Source organism: Bombina bombina, chromosome 5 (assembly GCF_027579735.1).
Source record: "Bombina bombina isolate aBomBom1 chromosome 5, aBomBom1.pri, whole genome shotgun sequence".
Classification (NCBI taxonomy): Eukaryota; Metazoa; Chordata; class Amphibia; order Anura; family Bombinatoridae; genus Bombina; species Bombina bombina.
Genome location: NC_069503.1, coordinates 815,273,499 through 815,292,255, shown reverse-complemented (window position 1 = coordinate 815,292,255; position 18,757 = coordinate 815,273,499). Strand labels below are relative to the sequence as shown.

At 35.8% G+C, this 18,757-nt stretch overlaps 1 protein-coding gene across 6 annotated transcripts in view; it reads left to right on the top strand.

The window, feature by feature from the left end:
* The window catches only part of PTPRM (protein tyrosine phosphatase receptor type M), a 1,348,209-nt gene that overhangs the window by 934,786 nt on the left and 394,666 nt on the right, over window positions 1–18,757 (top strand). For 4 of the 6 annotated variants that reach the window (XM_053714930.1, XM_053714929.1, XM_053714932.1 and 1 more), the window contains one exon: window positions 14,870–14,899. The exons of the other annotated variants lie outside the window; for them this stretch is intronic. In XM_053714930.1, the coding sequence (XP_053570905.1) occupies window positions 14,870–14,899 (30 nt within the window). The remainder of the gene's footprint in view (window positions 1–14,869; window positions 14,900–18,757) is intronic. 6 annotated transcript variants of the gene reach the window in all.

The following is an 18,757-nucleotide window of genomic DNA, read 5'->3' as shown; positions in this document are numbered from 1 at the left end:
ATCTTTGTTTTGCAAATACTAAAAAAAACCTGAGAGTGCCCTTCATTCTACAAAAATTGTTCTATATATTCCATTAAGGACTGCACCCAGGTGTGTGAGAATTAACCAAGGTTGGAGTGCTGGAAAACCTGCTATTTCATATATATATATAGTCTGTAGATGTGTATATATTTATATATATATATATATATATATATATTAATGTATCTATATGTGTATATATGTATTTAGTCATATATACACATATAAAAACATTAATATATATGTACACACATATAGACATATATATATATAAGTGCATTAGAGCCCCTTGCCTTTAAGTAGATGAAAACATTATAATACATATTTATGGGGGGGGGGTTTCACTTTCTTTTCTCCATTGATTTCTATGGGTGAATACATGTAAGCGCATGTGAAAACTTGTTAGGTTTTTCTGGTTAATGCTAGCGCGAAATAAGGTATTTTAAACTTGTAATACGAACACAACCTGACTAGTGCAAAAAATGTGAAATATTTATAGTAAATACATAGTTAAAACCCTTAAGGACCGGGCATTTCAGACAAAAACTTCCCCAAAAAGACCAGAGCATTTTAGCATTTTTGCCCTCACTACATTTAAACAGAAATAGAGCCTCTTTTATATTTACCTATCAATATATATATATAATTTATATTTTTTTAGTAGACAACCCAAAGTATTGATCTAGGCCCATTTTGGTATATTCCATGCCACCATATCACCGCCAAATGCAATCAAATAAAATTTTTTTTAATTTTTTCACAATTTTAGGTTTCTCACTGAAACTATTTACAAACAGCTTGTGCAATCATGGCACAAATTGTTATAAATTCTTCTCTGGGATCTCCTTTGTTCAGAAATAGCAGATATACTTTATATAGCTTTGGCATTGCTCTTTGGTATTTAGAAGGCCGCTAAATTCCATTGCGCACCACACTTGCATTATGCCCAGCAGTGAAGGGTTAATTAGGTAGCTTGTAGGGTTAATTTAAGCTTTAGTGTAGAGATCAGCCTCCCACCTGACACATCCCACCCCCCGATCCCTCCCTGACCCCTCTCAAACAGTTCTCTTCTATCCCCACCCCACAATTGTCACACTCATCTTAAGTACTGACAGAAAGTCTGCCAGTACTTAAAATAAAAGGTTTTTTTTTTTCTTTCTTTTTTAAGAAAGAAGGGTACGGCGCTGATCCTTAAGGGCATAACGACCAGGGTCAAACAGGGTTAAAAATGAGTATTGCATAAATATGATATTACATTTTTTCATCTACTTAACTGCTAAGGGCTTCAATGCACTTCTATATATATATATATATATCTTTATATGTATACGTATGTATTTATGTGTATATATGTCTGTAAATACAGATATGCACATATAAATACATATGAACACATATATAAATATATATATATATATATATATATATATATATATATATATATATATATATATATATATATATATATATATATATTTATTTATTTATAAAATATTTTACCAGGAAGGATACATTGAGATTTCTCTCATTTTTCAAGTATGTCCTGGGTCCACAAAACATTGCATTGATACAATAGGGTACAATAAAATTCAAAAACAATAATAATACACAATAGATGCAAACATTTTACATAGAACAGGTAAGAAATATATAATCAACTATGACAGGTGCATTCTGTTTTGAGATATGTAGAGAGGGATCTCTTAAAGGATATTAGGCTTGGGGAAGGTTTGAAAGTGTGCGGGAGGTCATTCCATAACTGTGGCGCTCTGTAGGAAAAGGAGGATCGAGCTGCTTTCTTTTTGTATTGAGGCAAGCTAAATATTGTGCTGGTACTGGATCGAAGGTTATAGGAGGTGGGAATAGCTGGGGAGAGCATTCTGCTCAGGTAGGGTGGGAGATTCCCAGAAAGGCTCTTAAAAACAAAGCAGGAAAGATGGAGGGTGCGTCTGGATTCCAGCGTCAGCCAGTTTAGTTCTTTTAGCATGTCACAATGGTGGGTCTTGTAGTTACATTGTAGCACAAAGCGGCAGAACGAGTTATACAATGTATTAAGTTAATTAAGGTGAGTTTGCAGTGCAGGTGCGTATACTACGTCCCCATAATCCATGATAGGCATCAGCATTTGCTGTACAATCTTTTCCTTTACTGTAGGGCTGAGGCAAGATTTGTTTCTGTACAGGGCACCTCATTTTGGATAAAATTTAGAGGCCAAAAGATAGATTAGGGTCTAAGAACATACCCTAGTATTTGAAAGAGTGGACTGCGGTAAGTGTGCAATTGGATTTTGTTTTGATGTGTAGATGGAAATTTTGTAATTTGTGTAATTAAGGCCCAGTTCCAAAGATCATTGTGACAGTTTTGTCAGTGTTTAAGAAGAGTTTGTTTTTTGAGATCCACTTTTCTACCTCTGTGAACTGGTCATGGAGCACTGCTTCAAGCTGCGGCAGATCAGATTTGTTTGCATAGATTACCGTGTTGTCTGTGTACATGTGTACAGTTGAGGATTTGCAGACATTAGGCAAATCATTTATAAATAATGTGAATAGTAGGGGGCCGATAATGGAACCTTGGGGATCACCACACGTGACTGGGAGAGGGAGGGAGTCACTGTTAGAAACAGAGACATATTGTGATCAATCCGATACATAGGATCTAAACCAGGTTAACGGACGATCAGCCATACCAGAGTTTTTTAGTTTGAGCAGTAGTATGTCTTGGTCCACTGTGTCAAAAGCCTTAGCAAAATCAAGGAAAATAACTCCAGTTAGGTCACCTTGTTCCATGCCAGTTTGGATGTCGTTGAAAACTTTTAGGAGGGCAGTTGTAGTGGAGTGATTCGGTCAAAAACCTGATTGATCAGGAGTCAGATAGTTAGAAAGTTGGTAATACTCACATAATTGCGTATAGACGCATTTTTCTAAGATTTTTGACAATACTGGGAGCAATGATATAAGGTGATAGTTAGAAACCAAGGTTAACTCCCCACTTTTATGAATAGGCACTACTCTTGCAGTTTTCCAGAGTTTGGGTATGTATCCAGACACCAAGGATTCGTTAATTAGGGTTTTAACAGGCTTAGCAATTTCCGGCGCACTGAGCCTCAACAGCATTGCTGGGGTTTGATCAGGTCCAGACTGGTTTTTAATTTTTAGATTATTAAGGTGTTTCTTAACGACATTGATGGGTACAGATCTAAAATTGAACTTCTCTATATTGGGTCTTTGCTGTTTTAGTGGGGCCTGATCCACATTTGTAGCTTCAGGATGCGTGCCATTTATTAGTTTTTCAATCAGGGTGGTGGAGCATCCGACAAAATAATTGTTAAAGGCATTTGCTACTTCTAAGGGGAGTTGCAGGTTTTGGTTATCCACATTGACATTGGAGGGTTGGGAGTGGATTGGTGGATTTTGTAAGTTATTTATGATTTTCCAAAACTTTCTATGGTTAGTTTTTTTAGATTTTCACAGAAATATTGGGCCTTAGCCAATGTTGTTTGTTTAGTGCATATATTTCGCCATTGTCTATATACACAGTGATCATTCATAGAGCCAGTATGCTTGAACTTTCAGCACAATTAATTCCCGAAATTAGTACATTTGAATAAGGTCAGCTGTGATCCAATTCAAGTGTGCTCCTTTTACTCTCACCTTACGCAGCGGGGCATGTAAACTCCACACTTGTAGGAGTTCAGACTGAAAGAATTTAACTGCAGAGTCTAGATCTTGGATTAGGTTTAATCTGTGCCAGGGGAGGTTCTTGATGTCATTTAGAAATGATTGAATATTACATTTTTTGAAGGACCTGGTGATTTTAACCTTGGGAGAGGATTTAGTAGCCTTTATTTTGCGCACGCAGTACACTTAGCAGTGGTCACTGAAATTGTTAGGGAGAACACCTGCCTCCTGGATTCGGTTGGGAGAAGTGGAGAGAATCCAGTCGAGCAGGGTATGATTATGGCTTTTGATGTTTATGCGAGTTGGGGAGGAGATTAATTGCGTTAGCTGCAAAGATTTAAACAGCGAGCGACAACTGTTATTTTTTGGATTCAGCCAAGCAATGTTAAAATCTCCAAAAACCAAAATTTCACTTTTTGGGTTTTGAGCTATGGATTCACTAAGGAGCTGTGCTTTGTCCGAAATGGAATGCACAGGGGAGCTAGGTGGGCGGTAGATTCCTGCAACAATAATTGATTTACTGCAAGGGATCTCAATTTTGCCAGAAAGGAAATCAAAGGTGGCAGGAGAGCTAGATTTTTGTATGGGGGTGAACTTTGTGGAATTGTCAACATAAATAACAATGCCGCCTCCTCTCTTTGCTCTGTCAATTCTATGGCATGAATACCCATGTATTGCAATGACAGAGTCAGGTATTTTTGCAGTTAGCCATGATTCAGAGATCACAATGATTTTTGGCTTGTATTGTAAACACCAAACTTGCAGTGCATCGATTTTTGGTAGTAAGCTGCGGATATTACAGTGCACAAAGTTTTTAGTTGGAAGGCTAGGAATGGAATTTGCTGGGGGACCAGGGTTAGACTCTACATCATTTGCAAGGGCAAGTAACATAAGGAATAGGAATTTGGACATAGTTTTTGTTTACATATACATATTTAGACATGTGTATGTATGAATATCTGTTAAAGCCCTTTGCCTGCCTTTTTTTTCTAACACCTGAGACCTCATATCTTTGAGCCTTTATAACTTTTTTTGTGTAATTTTTTTTTATATAATTTTTATTAGATAGTATTATTATGAGTTTGATTTTACTTTGTAATGTATTTTGTTGGGGTTTTGTGAGACTTTTTTTTTGCGAAACAGTTGTGATGAATCGATTGCGTTTACTTTCAACTTGTAATACGAGCTAAAAAAACTATGTGCACAAACAGCCGCATAAAACCTTTTTTCGCTTGCACACAACAGTTAGCGCGCCACTCGCAATCTAGCCCTATGTGTGGTTCTGAGTGTGAAGGAGAGACATCTGCATTACAAAATAATGCTCAAAAAAGCCCCCAAAGATTTGGCAAGATTTCTCTCCATGCCAGCGAGTTTTTGATCATCAGGCCCTGGATGAGAAGCAAACTGCTTTATGTATAATGCAAATAAATGTACCAATATGTCTACATATTTTTCTATTTTACTTTTGACCCACTGTGTTAATTTCAGGAATTTTTGCTCTTACTCGATTACTCAGAATTTGCATTTAACATGTTGAACAACATAGCAGTAAAGTTTTATAAAGACACCCAGCTGTTGGTTCCAGATTCTGTTTTTTCTCTCTAAAATAAAATCTCTAGTTCTGTGCTCTCCTCCATATTTACGGCTAGATTTAGAGTTGGGCGGTAGCCGTCAAAACCAGCGTTAGAGGCTCCTAATGCTGGTTTTTACCGCCCTCTGGTATTTGGAGTCAGTCAGGAAAGGGTCTAACGCTCACTTTGCAGCCGCGACTTTTCCATACCGCAGATCCCCCTACGCCATTTGCGTATCCTATCTTTTCAATGGGATCTTTCTAACGCTGGTATTTAGAGTCTTGGCTGAAGTGAGCGTTAGAAATCTAACGACAAAACTCCAGCTGCAGAAAAAAGTCAGTAGTTAAGAGCTTTCTGGGCTAACGCCGGTTTATAAAGCTCTTAACTACTGTGCTCTAAAGTACACTAACACCCATAAACTACCTATGTACCCCTAAACCGAGGTCCCCCCACATCGCTGCCACTCTATTAAAAATTTTTAACCCCTAATCTGCCGACCGCACACTGCTGCCACCTACGTTATCCCTATGAACCCCTAATCTGCTGCCCCTAACACCGCCAACCCCTATATTATATTTATTAACCCCTAATATGCTGCCTCCAACGTCGCCGCTACCTACCTACACTTATTAACCCCTAATCTGCCGACCGGACCGCGCCGCTATTATAATAAAGTTATTAACCCCTAATCCACCTCACTCCCACCTCAATAACCCTATAATAAATAGTATTAACCCCTAATCTGCCCTCCCTAACATCGCCGACACCTAACTTCAAGTATTAACCCCTAATCTGCCGATCGGAGCTCACCGCTACTCTAATAAAATTTTTAACCCCTAAAGCTAATTCTAACCCTAACCCTAACACCCCCCTAAATTAAATATAATTTTATTCTAACGAAATAAATTAACTCTTATTAAATAAATTATTCCTATTTAAAGCTAAATACTTACCTGTAAAATAAACCCTAATATAGCTACAATATAAATAATAATTATATTGTAGCTATTTTAGGATTAATATTTATTTTACAGGCAACTTTGTATTTATTTTAACCAGGTACAATAGCTATTAAATAGTTAATAACTATTTAATAGTTACCTAGTTAAAATAATTACAAAATTACCTGTAAAATAAATCCTAACCTAAGTTACAATTAAACCTAACACTACACTATCAATAAATAAATTAAATAAACTACCTACAATTATCTACAATTAAACCTAACACTACACTATCAATAAATTAATTAAATACAATACCTACAAATAAATACAATTAAATAAACTAACTAAAGTACAAAAAATAAAAAGTTACAAAAAATAAAAAAATATTTACAAACATTAGAAAAATATTACAACAATTTTAAACTAATTACACCTACTCTAAGCCCCCTAATAAAATAACAAAGCCCCCCAAAATAAAAAAATGCCCTACCCTATTCTAAAATTAAAATAGAAAAGCTCTTTTACCTTAACAGCCCTGAAAAGGGCCCTTTGCGGTTCATGCCCCAAAGAATTCAGCTCTTTTGCCTGTGAAAAAAAAACATACAATACCCCCCCCAACATTACAACCCACCACCCACATACCCCTAATCTAACCCAAACCCCCCTTAAATAAACCTAACACTAAGCCCCTGAAGATCTCCCTACCATGTCTTCACCACACCGGGTCCCGATCTGTCCAGAAGAGCCTCCGATGTCTTGATCCAAGCCCAAGCAGGGGGCTGAAGAGTGACGTCCATCCTCGGGCTGAAGTCTGGATCCAAGCAGCGGCTGAAGAAATCCATCATCGGGCTGAAGTCTTGATCCAAGCGGGCGCTGAAGAAGTCCATAATCGGGATGAAGTCTTCTATGAAGCAGCATCTTCAATCTTCTTTCTTCCGGAGCCATCATCTTCCAGCCGACGCGGAACATCCTCTTCTACCGACGCCTACTCGCTGAATGACGGTTCCTTTAAATGACGTCATCCAAGATGGCGTCCATCGAATTCCAATTGGCTGATAGGATTCTATCAACCAATCGGAATTAAGGTAGGAAAATTCTGATTGGCTGATGGAATCAGCCAATCAGATTCAAGTTCAATCCGATTGGCTGATCCGATCAGCCAATCAGATTGAGCTTGCATTCTATTGGCTGTTCCGATCACCCAATAGAATACGAGCTCAATCTGATTGGCTGATTCCATCAGCCAATCAGAATTTTCCTACCTTAATTCCGATTGGCTGATAGAATCCTATCAGCCAATCGGAATTCGACGGACGCCATCTTGGATGACGTCATTTAAAGGAACCGTCATTTGGCGAGTAGGTGTCGGTAGAAGAGGATGTTCCGCGTCGGCTGGAAGATGATGGCTCCGGAAGAAAGAAGATTGAAGATGCTGCTTCATAGAAGACTTCATCCCGATGATGGATTTCTTCAGCTGCCGCTTGGATCCAGACTTCAGCCCGAGGATGGACGTCACTCTTCAGCCCCCCGCTTGGGCTTGGATCAAGACATCGGAGGCTCTTCTGGACCGATCGGGACCCGGTGTGGTGAAGACAAGGTAGGGAGATCTTCAGGGGCTTAGTGTTAGCTTTATTTAAGGGGGGTTTGGGTTAGATTAGGGGTATGTGGGTGGTGGGTTGTAATGTTGGGGGGGTAGTGTATGTTTTATTTTTTTACAGGCAAAAGAGCTGAATTCTTTGGGGCATGCCCCGCAAAGGGGCCTTTTCAGGGCTTGTAAGGTAAAAGAGCTTTTCTATTTTAATTTTAGAATAGGGTAGGGCATTTTTTATTTTGGGGGGCTTTGTTATTTTATTAGGGGGCTTAGAGTAGGTGTAATTAGTTTAAAATTGTTGTAATATTTTTCTAATGTTTGTAAATATTTTTTTATTTTTTGTAACTTAGTTCTTTTTTATTTTTTGTACTTTAGTTAGTTTATTTAATTGTATTTATTTGTAGGTATTGTATTTAATTAATTTATTGATAGTGTAGTGTTAGGTTTAATTGTAGATAATTGTAGGTAGTTTATTTAATTTATTTATTGATAGTGTAGTGTTAGGTTTAATTGTAACTTAGGTTAGGATTTATTTTACAGGTAATTTTGTAATTATTTTAACTAGGTAACTATTAAATAGTTATTAACTATTTAATAGCTATTGTACCTGGTTAAAATAAATACAAAGTTGCCTGTAAAATAAATATTAATCCTAAAATAGCTACAATATAATTATTATTTATATTGTAGCTATATTAGGGTTTATTTTACAGGTAAGTATTTAGATTTAAATAGGAATAATTTATTTAATAAGAGTTAATTTATTTCGTTAGAATAAAATTATATTTAACTTAGGGGGTGTTAGGGTTAGAATTAGCTTTAGGGGTTAAAAAATTTATTAGAGTAGCGGTGAGCTCCGATCGGCAGATTAGGGGTTAATACTTGAAGTTAGGTGTCGGCGATGTTAGGGAGGGCAGATTAGGGGTTAATACTATTTATTATAGGGTTATTGAGGCGGGAGTGAGGCGGATTAGGGGTTAATAATTTTATTATAATAGCGGCGCGGTCCGGTCGGCAGATTAGGGGTTAATAAGTGTAGGTAGGTAGCAGCGACATTCGGGGCGGCATATTAGGGGTTAATAAATATAATATAGGGGTCGGCGGTGTTAGGGGCAGCAGATTAGGGGTTCATAGGGATAACGTAGGTGGCAGCGGTGTGCGGTCGGCAGATTAGGGGTTAATAATAATATGCAGGGGTCAGCGATAGCGGGGGCGGCAGATTAGGGGTTAATAAGTGTAAGGTTAGGGGTGTTTAGACACGGGGTTCATGTTAGGGTGTTAGGTGCAGACTTAGGAAGTGTTTCCCCATAGGAAACAATGTAGCTGCGTTAGGAGCTGAACGCTGCTTTTTTGCAGGTGTTAGGTTTTTTTTCAGCTCAAACAGCCTCATTGTTTCCTATAGGGGAATCGTGCACGAGCACGTTTTTGAAGCTGGCCGCGTCCGTAAGCACCGCTGGTATCGAGAGTTGCAGTGGCATTAAATATGTTCTCCGCTCCCTTTTTGGAGCCTAACGCAGCCCTTCTGTGAATTCTAAATACCAGCGGTATTTAAAAGGTGCGGGGGAAAAAAAGCATGCAGCAGAACTCTAAATCTAGCCGTTAGTTTCTGATTAAAATGATTGTCTGCCCCAGAAGAGACACACAAGACAATAACAGGCTGAGGAACATCAATATATTTAAAACAATCAATATATAATTTTATTCTGTGTAACTATAAAACAAGTTTTATTGTAATCATGTTGACTGTGAATGAATTATGCATACCTAATACAATCCAGGAAAAAAATATTTTTTAATTAATAATCAAATAATTATTTGTAGCCTCTAAATTTAGCTCTTCCAAAATAATAATGCATTGTTGTGTATTAATTTGATGTTTTCTACTGATGAATATTACAGTTAGAAATGTAACAATAATAATTATAAACATAGTAACAATAACAGTATGGACAATATATTACAAGTATTAGTGTAAACTTTATAAATAGATCTCTGCATTATGTATATGTCAAGGACAAGGACTAGAAGGCTAATATACAAGTTTTATTTTCTATGGGTGGCATAGTCTGCCATATGTATAAGAAGAATCAGTAAATTTGTCTAAAAATTAACAAATTTGAGCTATTTATGTTATATTATTTCCCTTTTAATTAGAACTAGCACCTTTTCTTGTCTATGATTTGTTTTTAAAGATAATTCCTTGAGATATGCTATAGGATGGCCAAGTGTTAGTATAACCCAGGCCTGGGTAGAAACAAGATCCAGATGGACAGATAATAGACCATTTTGGATTTTAGGACAAGATATTACCAAAACTGAGTATAATCTACAATCTATCTTTCATTTACATAACCTAATAGCCTAATTTAAAAACAAACCCAGAATCATTTGTATACAAACACACATACAGTTTATATACATCTAAGTATATGTTCATATTAAATACATGAAAGCAAAAATTAATTTTGAAAGCATTATTCTGCTGTCAATCAAATTATTTTACATTAGGCACAGGGAGAAGGGCTAGTACAGTTGTATCCTTCATTTACTCTCTTATCAAATGATATTAGTATAGTTTGCCTGATCTGGTGTCAGTTTAATAATTAATAATGTTTAATTAATAAAACAAATTTTAGTTTATATTTAGTTATGCAAGTTAGTAACAATAACAATTACAAAGCCCAATATATTTATTTATTTAGTTTAATATGGTAATTACCAGTGGTGTCTGTAGGAGGATACAAGGGATTAATGCTCTGGCCCTTGGTTAGTAAATCTACAAATGTTCATTTGGACATGTACAGTATACAGTATATATTAACCTTGAGAGCAATTTCCTTTTCAAATATGGTAACTGCTTTTCTAAGATGGATTCTACCCTATTGAATTAACAGTGCACAGACACAGCAGTGATTGTATTTAGAAGTTGCATGCCCCTTACCATGTGAATTTAAACTGTGCATGCCATTTAAGGATGCACCTGCAGTCAGAAACTCTGTATGCTACAAATATGTAAGCGTCCATCATGACCACTTTCATTAAGAACTGGCTTAAAGTTGTAATCAAAATTGTTCAACCCCCATTGCAAATCAGGTTTATTGTCAACATTTACAGACTTTCAGCTGTTTGCAATGAACAAATCAAACAAAAGCAATTGAAATAGCTCAACACAATGAATGCTTCAAGTGGTTTCCACAAATTCAACTGGAAATGCAATTTTAATGAATTCTGCAGTCTCAGAATTATTCAACCCTTTCATGGCAAGCATCTTTAGTACTTAGAAGAGCACAATTTTGTTGTTATGACCTGCTGCAAACGAGAGGTATAGCCAGATACCAGCTTCCGGCAGTGTTCCTGAGGAATCTTAGCCCATTCCTTAGGATCAATGGCCTCCAGTTCAGTAATATTCTTGGGTTTTAATGCTGCAACAGCCTTCTTCAAATCCCACCTGAGATTTTCTTTGGGGTTCAAGTCAGATGACTGTGATGGCCATTTTAGAATCATTCTTCATGCCTTGGTGGAATTTGAGGTATGCTTGGCATCATTGTCCTGTTGGAAGGTCAAATGATGCCCAAGCTTCAGCTTCCTCACAGGCGGCATGACATTTTCTCCTAGGATTTCCTGATACTTCAATGAATACATCTTGCCTTCCGCATGCTGCAGGTTTACAGTGGCAGAGGAAGCAAAGCAGCCCCAGAGCATCACCGAGCCACCACCATGCTTAACTGTAGGCAGAGTATCTTTTCAGCGTATGCTTCATTCTACTTCCTCCAGACATACTGCTGATCCATCGCGCAGAAAAGTTCCAGTTTTGTTTCATCGCTCCACAGAACAGAATTCCAAAACTTCTGGAAATCTGGTTGCAGCCATTGATAGCTTATTTTTCCTGTCCTGTCCAGGTAGTGTAACCACTGCTCCTTTAACTTTGCAAACTTGCAAACTTTGCTTCCAACGGTGTCTCTAGGAACATTCAGTGCTTTCACTATCATTTTGTATCCTGTTCCTTGTTTGTTATGATCTCATCTCTTAATCCTTTGGACCATTCTTTTGACTTAGCCATATTTCTAACATGCATTCAAATGTGACACTCAACAAACCCCTAGCCAGTTCAGGTATTTCATGTGTTCTAGCTCAAGCGCACCTGGTGCAACTAATGAAGCCCTCAATTAGTTGCATCAGGTGTGCTTCAGACAACACCTATTTTTCATATTTGTGCTGTGAAGGATTTGTGTTGTAAGGGATTCTATTCAGGGGGTTAAATAATTTTGAGACTGCAGAATTTATTAATAGTTGCATTTTCTGTTGAATTTGGGGAAACCACTTGAAGCATTCGTTGTGTTTAGCTATTTCAATTGCTTTTGTTTGAATTGTTCTTTGCAAACAGCTGAAAGTCTGTAAATGTTGACAGCAAACCTAATTTGCAATGGGGGTTGAATCATTTTGATTACAACTGTAGTTGCCCATGCATACGAGAAGATTGAAAAGGCAATTGGGTAGCAACACTAGAAAGTGCCTCTACCTATGGAAAAGCTATAGATGGTTTAAACCACTGCTATTTGCTTCTAGGAGCCACTGGGGCTCAGTTGTAAATGTTTATTATTGCCATATTTTGTTAAATAATCACTGCTATTAGTTGCTATTTGCCAGAGGGGATTAATCACTGCATTATTTGCAACTAGCAAGCACATTGAATTTAGTAACTGGTCTTTGTGTTTCTATAAATCACAGTAGGTGAAATCACTGTTTTGTGTATTATTAGCTGACACAGGAGTTTAGATCACTATAGCTGGCATCAGGGTATTCAATCAATGTATTACTAGTTGTTCCTGGGTTAAATCCCTGCAATTCCCTGGTCTTACTTTCAACCCAGCGACACCAGTGGTTATTACCATCCAGACATCACATCACTTTGCTCTGTTCTTACATAGTCTACACTGTTTCAAAAAAGTGATAAAAGTATGCTTTAGTTAAATTACACTATCATGAAGGTTTTTTTTTATTGTAATTAGTCAGCAAACTTCAAACATTCCATTTACATATTTGGCTCCTTGTTTGTGTTTTTATATCAAATATTTGTTCATTCAGATTCATTTTTAATCGAACATTGTTTTCACATTATGCCTCATAGACGCTTTGCTGTATGTATGTTCCATAAACATCAATTTCACATTTAGAAAAATTAAGACCATTTTACTGCATATCTGCATGGCTCAGATGGGCAACATTTACTCATACACTGCTCCCCCGATGTCTAAGGATTCTGGGTAAAACTCAGAAAGCATCATCTTTTTTGTAGTCATGTTACACATGGATTATAAACTCTCCAATATAAATGACATACAAAGATTTAGGGAGGAGTTAGATGACACATGGGAATGGAATCCAATTATAAGCCTCTGATTAAGCCATCATTCGGCATTAAAATTATACCTGGCACAAATCTTGGCAATAATGTAGAGTGGCTTTGTTATAAATTGGTTACCAAAGTTCATAGATATTTAAGATACTCTGTAAGTATATAAACAAAAAATACTGTGTACTGTTAATTTATAGGTTATTTCACTGTATTTTCAAGAGAACTGGGTCCCCATCTAAAAAGGAAAGTAAAACCATCACTCAACTTAAAATAAATGGTATAGTGATTACAGAGCATGTAGTTTTAACTAAAAATTCTTACATTTTAATTACAAATACAATGTTTTGTTAGCCTCATTTTATAAAAACAAAATGGTAATATATTATGATTATTGTTTAAAAAATCAACAATATATTGTCTCAAAAAATCATCACTGTATAGAAACAGCTGGATTTAACTAAAATACAGCTATACTCTCAATTTATTTAACAGCTACACAGTGTTCCATTTGACTCATTATAAAGGAAATATGTCTCTTTTTATTGTGTTAAATAATACAATATCCTAAATATGAAGTTCCCCTATTCATCCATATACCTCAAGGACAGGATTTGATGGTATCTGTGGTTGAGAACAGTTCATTGATAAGAGACTAAATCCTATTAATTGAACATACAGATCAAAGAGATATTTTATAGTAATAATTACGTGGTTTATAATTAAAGGGCCAGTAACGTCAAAATTAATCATTTATGATTCAGCATGGAAGTTTAAACAATTTTATAATTTACTAGTATTATCAATTTTGCTTAGTTCTCTTGGCATCCTTTGTTAAAAAGTAATCCTAGGTGAGCTCAGGAGCATGTATGTATCCTTAGCCATCTGGCAGCAGTGTTTGCAACAAAGTTTAGAGTAATGTTATACATAGTTGCAAACTCTGCTGCCATAGAGTATCTGTACCGTGGCTGTCTTTATGTTTTATAAGCTTACATTAGTGAAAGCTAATTGAATAGGCCCCATTATATAAATTGCTCTTACTAATCAGTGATTTGGCTGAAACTGCACAATTAATTTAACAAAGCTCTATGCTATTCCAGTTGCAAGGCTTATCCCACAATTTAGCTAGCAAAACAAACAATATATTTAAAGGGATACTAAACCCAATTTATTTATTTAATGATTCAGATAGAGCATGCAATTTTAAGCAACTTTTTCATTTACTCCTATTATCAATTTTTATTCGTTCTCTTTCTATCTTTATTTCAAAAGCGGGAATGTAAAGCTTAGGAGCCAGTCCCATTTTTGGTTCAGAACCTAGGCTACACTTGCTTATTGGTTGACTAAATGTAGCCACTAATAAGCAAGCTCTATCCAGGGTGCTGAACCTAAAATGGGCCGGCTCCTATGCTTTAGATTCCTGCTTTTTAAATTAAGATAGCAAGAGAACGAAGAAAAATTGATAATAGGAGTAAACATTTAAGAAACGTTATTAGCAGATAAATCCCTAATTTACTTTATGAACAGGTTTAGTAAAACCATATATTCTGATGTGTTGCATGTTCTGTCTTAGATGTAATTTGCTTGTTTCACTCATGTCATCTGATCTGTTCTCGTTCATCTTGATTTTTCATACATTAATATCTGGCTTTTCTTTCCTTCCATTCACCCTTCTTACCACTGCCTAAACCCTTGCTTCATCATGGCAGAAGAAGCTATAACTCCTACACATATTACCTGTAAGTAAACTTTTGTGCATAATCAGTGTCATGCTTTCTGCCATGTTTTTCCATGCATGAATATTAAATGTCAATAACTTCATGTGAGTGTGATGAAAAAAAACTTTATGTTGTCCCATTCTTAAACTAACATATAGAAATAAGTGTGATGAAACTCTAAATTGTATTTTATTATTGTTGAAAATTTCAGCTGTTGATAGTTAAGAGGGTTTATATGTCAATGAAAAGATGTGGGCAGGATACACTGATTTGTGTTGTTTAACTAAATGCTAGAAATAAGCTCCTTAACCCTTTGATTTCGAAGGGCCTACAGCACAATAAGATCCCAGGATAAGCGCTTCTCTGCTTTTATTTATACAAGTTATAGCCCTAGCTGGTAGTCAAAGGGTTATCTCGCCATGTTAAAGTTTATCTTTGCAAATCATATGTATACATATTTCTTATCTAAACATGGCATCCTTGTATTAAAAAGAGCAAAAATATCAATGATGTACATAATCTTATGGTAGCCAATAACTTTCATTGGCAGTAAACATGTTTCAAAATATTTCATGCTAGCAGTGCCTATTCCAAGACTAGTAATTCATTAATATATCACACAGAAGAACAATGTGTTTACATATTCCATTAGCGTCTGTTCCAAATTGAGGGTTTGCCATTTTATTGCAAGGTTAATTCAGCGTGCAAATGAAGCCATATTTTCTAAAAAAGAAAATCATTCAGTGGTTTACACGCATGAACGTGTGAAGCATTTAAGCTTTCTGGCTGTAACAAATATACTGATCATTTTCTCAAGTGTTGACAGTAAATTATCCAATTTGAAATACTGTAGGTATTTTTGCTACAGGGAGGATGATTTTTTTTTTTATTAGGATAATTTCAAAAGATAATTATAAGTGTGTTTAAGAGCAAAAATGTATGAATTTATCTTATCATTGGAAGTGTTCGTTATAATGTAAAATATATCATTAAGCTCTTTCTGGAATCCAAGGAGTTAATTGAGTATTGTAGTAGACTAAGGTAAGGAGAGAGAAAGATATATTTTGCCTCAAATCCTGGCAACATATCACACCAGCATTAAGTATATGAAAAATATGTGAATGTCAGTGAATATAAAAATATATTTTGGTGTAAAATAAATGCTCTTGTTAGTTGGAACATTTTTTTTTTGTCTAACCCTTGCATGATAACAAAACTAATTTATTTAAGAATAAAATGCAGTAATACAAAATAGCATTTTATTTTACACTAAAATGATTGTCATTTTTAACTTTACATTTGTGTGATTGAATTCTGTATTTGCATTTTCTTTATATACGGCTGATAATTGTATGCTGTTGCAATGATAATACAAGAAGAAATGTTACAAATTTAAAGCAATTAATTAGTGCTGAAAAATTTTCAGACATATTTATGCAAATCACACTATGATTAAAAAAAAACAACTCAGAGGAGTTGCACTCATACTGTAAGGTTGTCATGTTAGTAGAGGAATAATCTAAGGGCTATAAAAATAAGTTGTCAAATGCACAGTTTTTAATTCTATGGACTTCAGAAGTTTTCATATTTTAAAAAAATTGGAATATTATTTCATGCTGAACTCTGATTAAATGCTATTTTCTTGTTTGTTTGCAAATAAAATTTTTAGAAATGCATATTAAAGTTCTCCAAGCGACATGTCCGCCTGACATCGCTAAATGCCAACAGCTGTCAGCATTTAACATTGAACAAGCATTTCTAGTGAAATGCTTGTGCAATGCTGCCCCCTGGAGATTTGCAGCCGCTAGCAGGGGGTGTCAATCATCTTAATCGTATCAGAGGTGGCGGATAAATCCTCAGAGGGGGCTGATAAATTAAGAGCAGCATGTTAAATCGGCCCCATTATCAAAAAGAGGAAAATAGGAAAAAAACTAATTTCTTTTTCGTCACATACACACAAATAAATGATTGTTCATAGGTGCAAACATGAAAATGCTAATAGAAAAATGAAAATGATGCTAATAGACATGCACACTTTGTGAATTTCGGCATTTGCACTTTGTCTTTTGCACTATTAGAAAAATAGCTGAATTGCCATACCAGTGGCTATGTTCAGCATTCAGTTAAACAAGTGCACGTCTAGTTCATAAATTGCAAACTCATGAGATGGAATCTTTTAAATAGAGGTATTTTCTCACAACACATTTACTTTTCACCAGAATTAGTGCATTTAAATTACAGAGTGCCTGATCATTTTCACCTGCTTTTTGTGTAATGCATTTGATCTGAAAAATAATTTTAGCAATCTATACAATACTTTTTAAATTTCCTTTCCAACTTTATTTATTTTTATGTGCATGTGAATGCAAATTAGAATGGTTTTGTTACATATAAGAAAATGAATTGACATCACCATAATTATCAGCTGTATATGCTCTTTCAATCCAAAGACAAAATGTTTGATGATTTATTGCTCATTATATTGCATTAGTTAATGTATTGACACTTGGGGAGTTTATGCAGCAATGAATTTATATTCATACAGTTTAATGGCCTAATAATATCTGGTCAGTTAATAAAGTAATTTGTGCTATTTTAACTCTCTTGAAGAACAATTGTTTCTGTTATTCTTGTGTTTAAGAAACTTGGATAAAATGACCCAGCAGAAAGTCATAGTTACGGATGTGAAATAAAACTACACGCATTGACAAAAATAGTTTTATCTGGTGTTAAAGAAGAATGAGACTCTATAAAAGCTACAAAAAGCCCAATCCTATACTCCAGAGACCTGTTTATATGCAGCCTAATAGAGCAGCTACCTTAGGGCATTCTGCTTGAAGGTGAACAGCCTGGCTGGTCATTTTCTGCAGCTATTCACTCACCCTCTTGCATTATGTATGATAAAAATATAGCTGCCCAGTGAAGCCAATCCCAGGCTTCTGCAGTGTATATAGCAGGAGTGTCCAACTTTATCACATGAAGAACCAAAGTCAAAGGTTTTTTTTCTCTTGCAGAGCTGTGAGCAAATTTTACACTTTTTTTTAAAATAAATATTTAGCTAATTTTGCACAGATGTAAAATATACATAGTTATTCTAGATGTTAAGTAAATTGGTTCTGTAAAATTTATGTTTATTTTAAGATAGCTGACTTTGAGCCATTTCATAATATCATTTGAGTTTTAGATAAAAAAAATCGTACTTACACAGTACTATTATTTATGTCGTTCTGGGTTGGTCAGTGACTTTAACATTCAAAACAGATCAGATGCAACAAAGCTCCCAACTGGACAGTTTTGGTTTGGGAGTTTTGAGATTTCTGTGCCACTGCCTCCCCCCACTCTCCCATCTTATAAAAAAAAAAACGACTCTAACCCCATTTCTTGTTATAGTTTCTCCTCTTGCTGCCCAGACTCAGATTCCCAGTACCAGATACTAACTGGTAATTATTGGTAAATATTGGGTTGGCTTTGCAGATACTCCTCTTGCATAACATTTTCTACAAAAAGTACATCCTATATCAAGCTTGAGAATAATATTGAATGATCATGTGCCCTCCTAAGGAGAGGTGAAGACAGAGGTAAAAATACTCCAACTGGAAACCTCCTGGATACATAGGGGCCAATTTATCACGTCAGACAGACATGATTCGCTGTGGTGCACATGTCCGCCCAACATCGCTAAATGCCGACAGCATATACCCCATAGACTCAATACTATATACCCCTATGAACTTAATGTACACACAAAATTTAACTGCTTTTTTATGTTATTCACCCTTGTGAAAACACTGGAATAAAGAGCCCAATAGACATTTTCTAGCTCTGGAGCCTGTAGACTCATAGGGTGGGGATATGCATTTGTGCACTGACTGAGTGGAT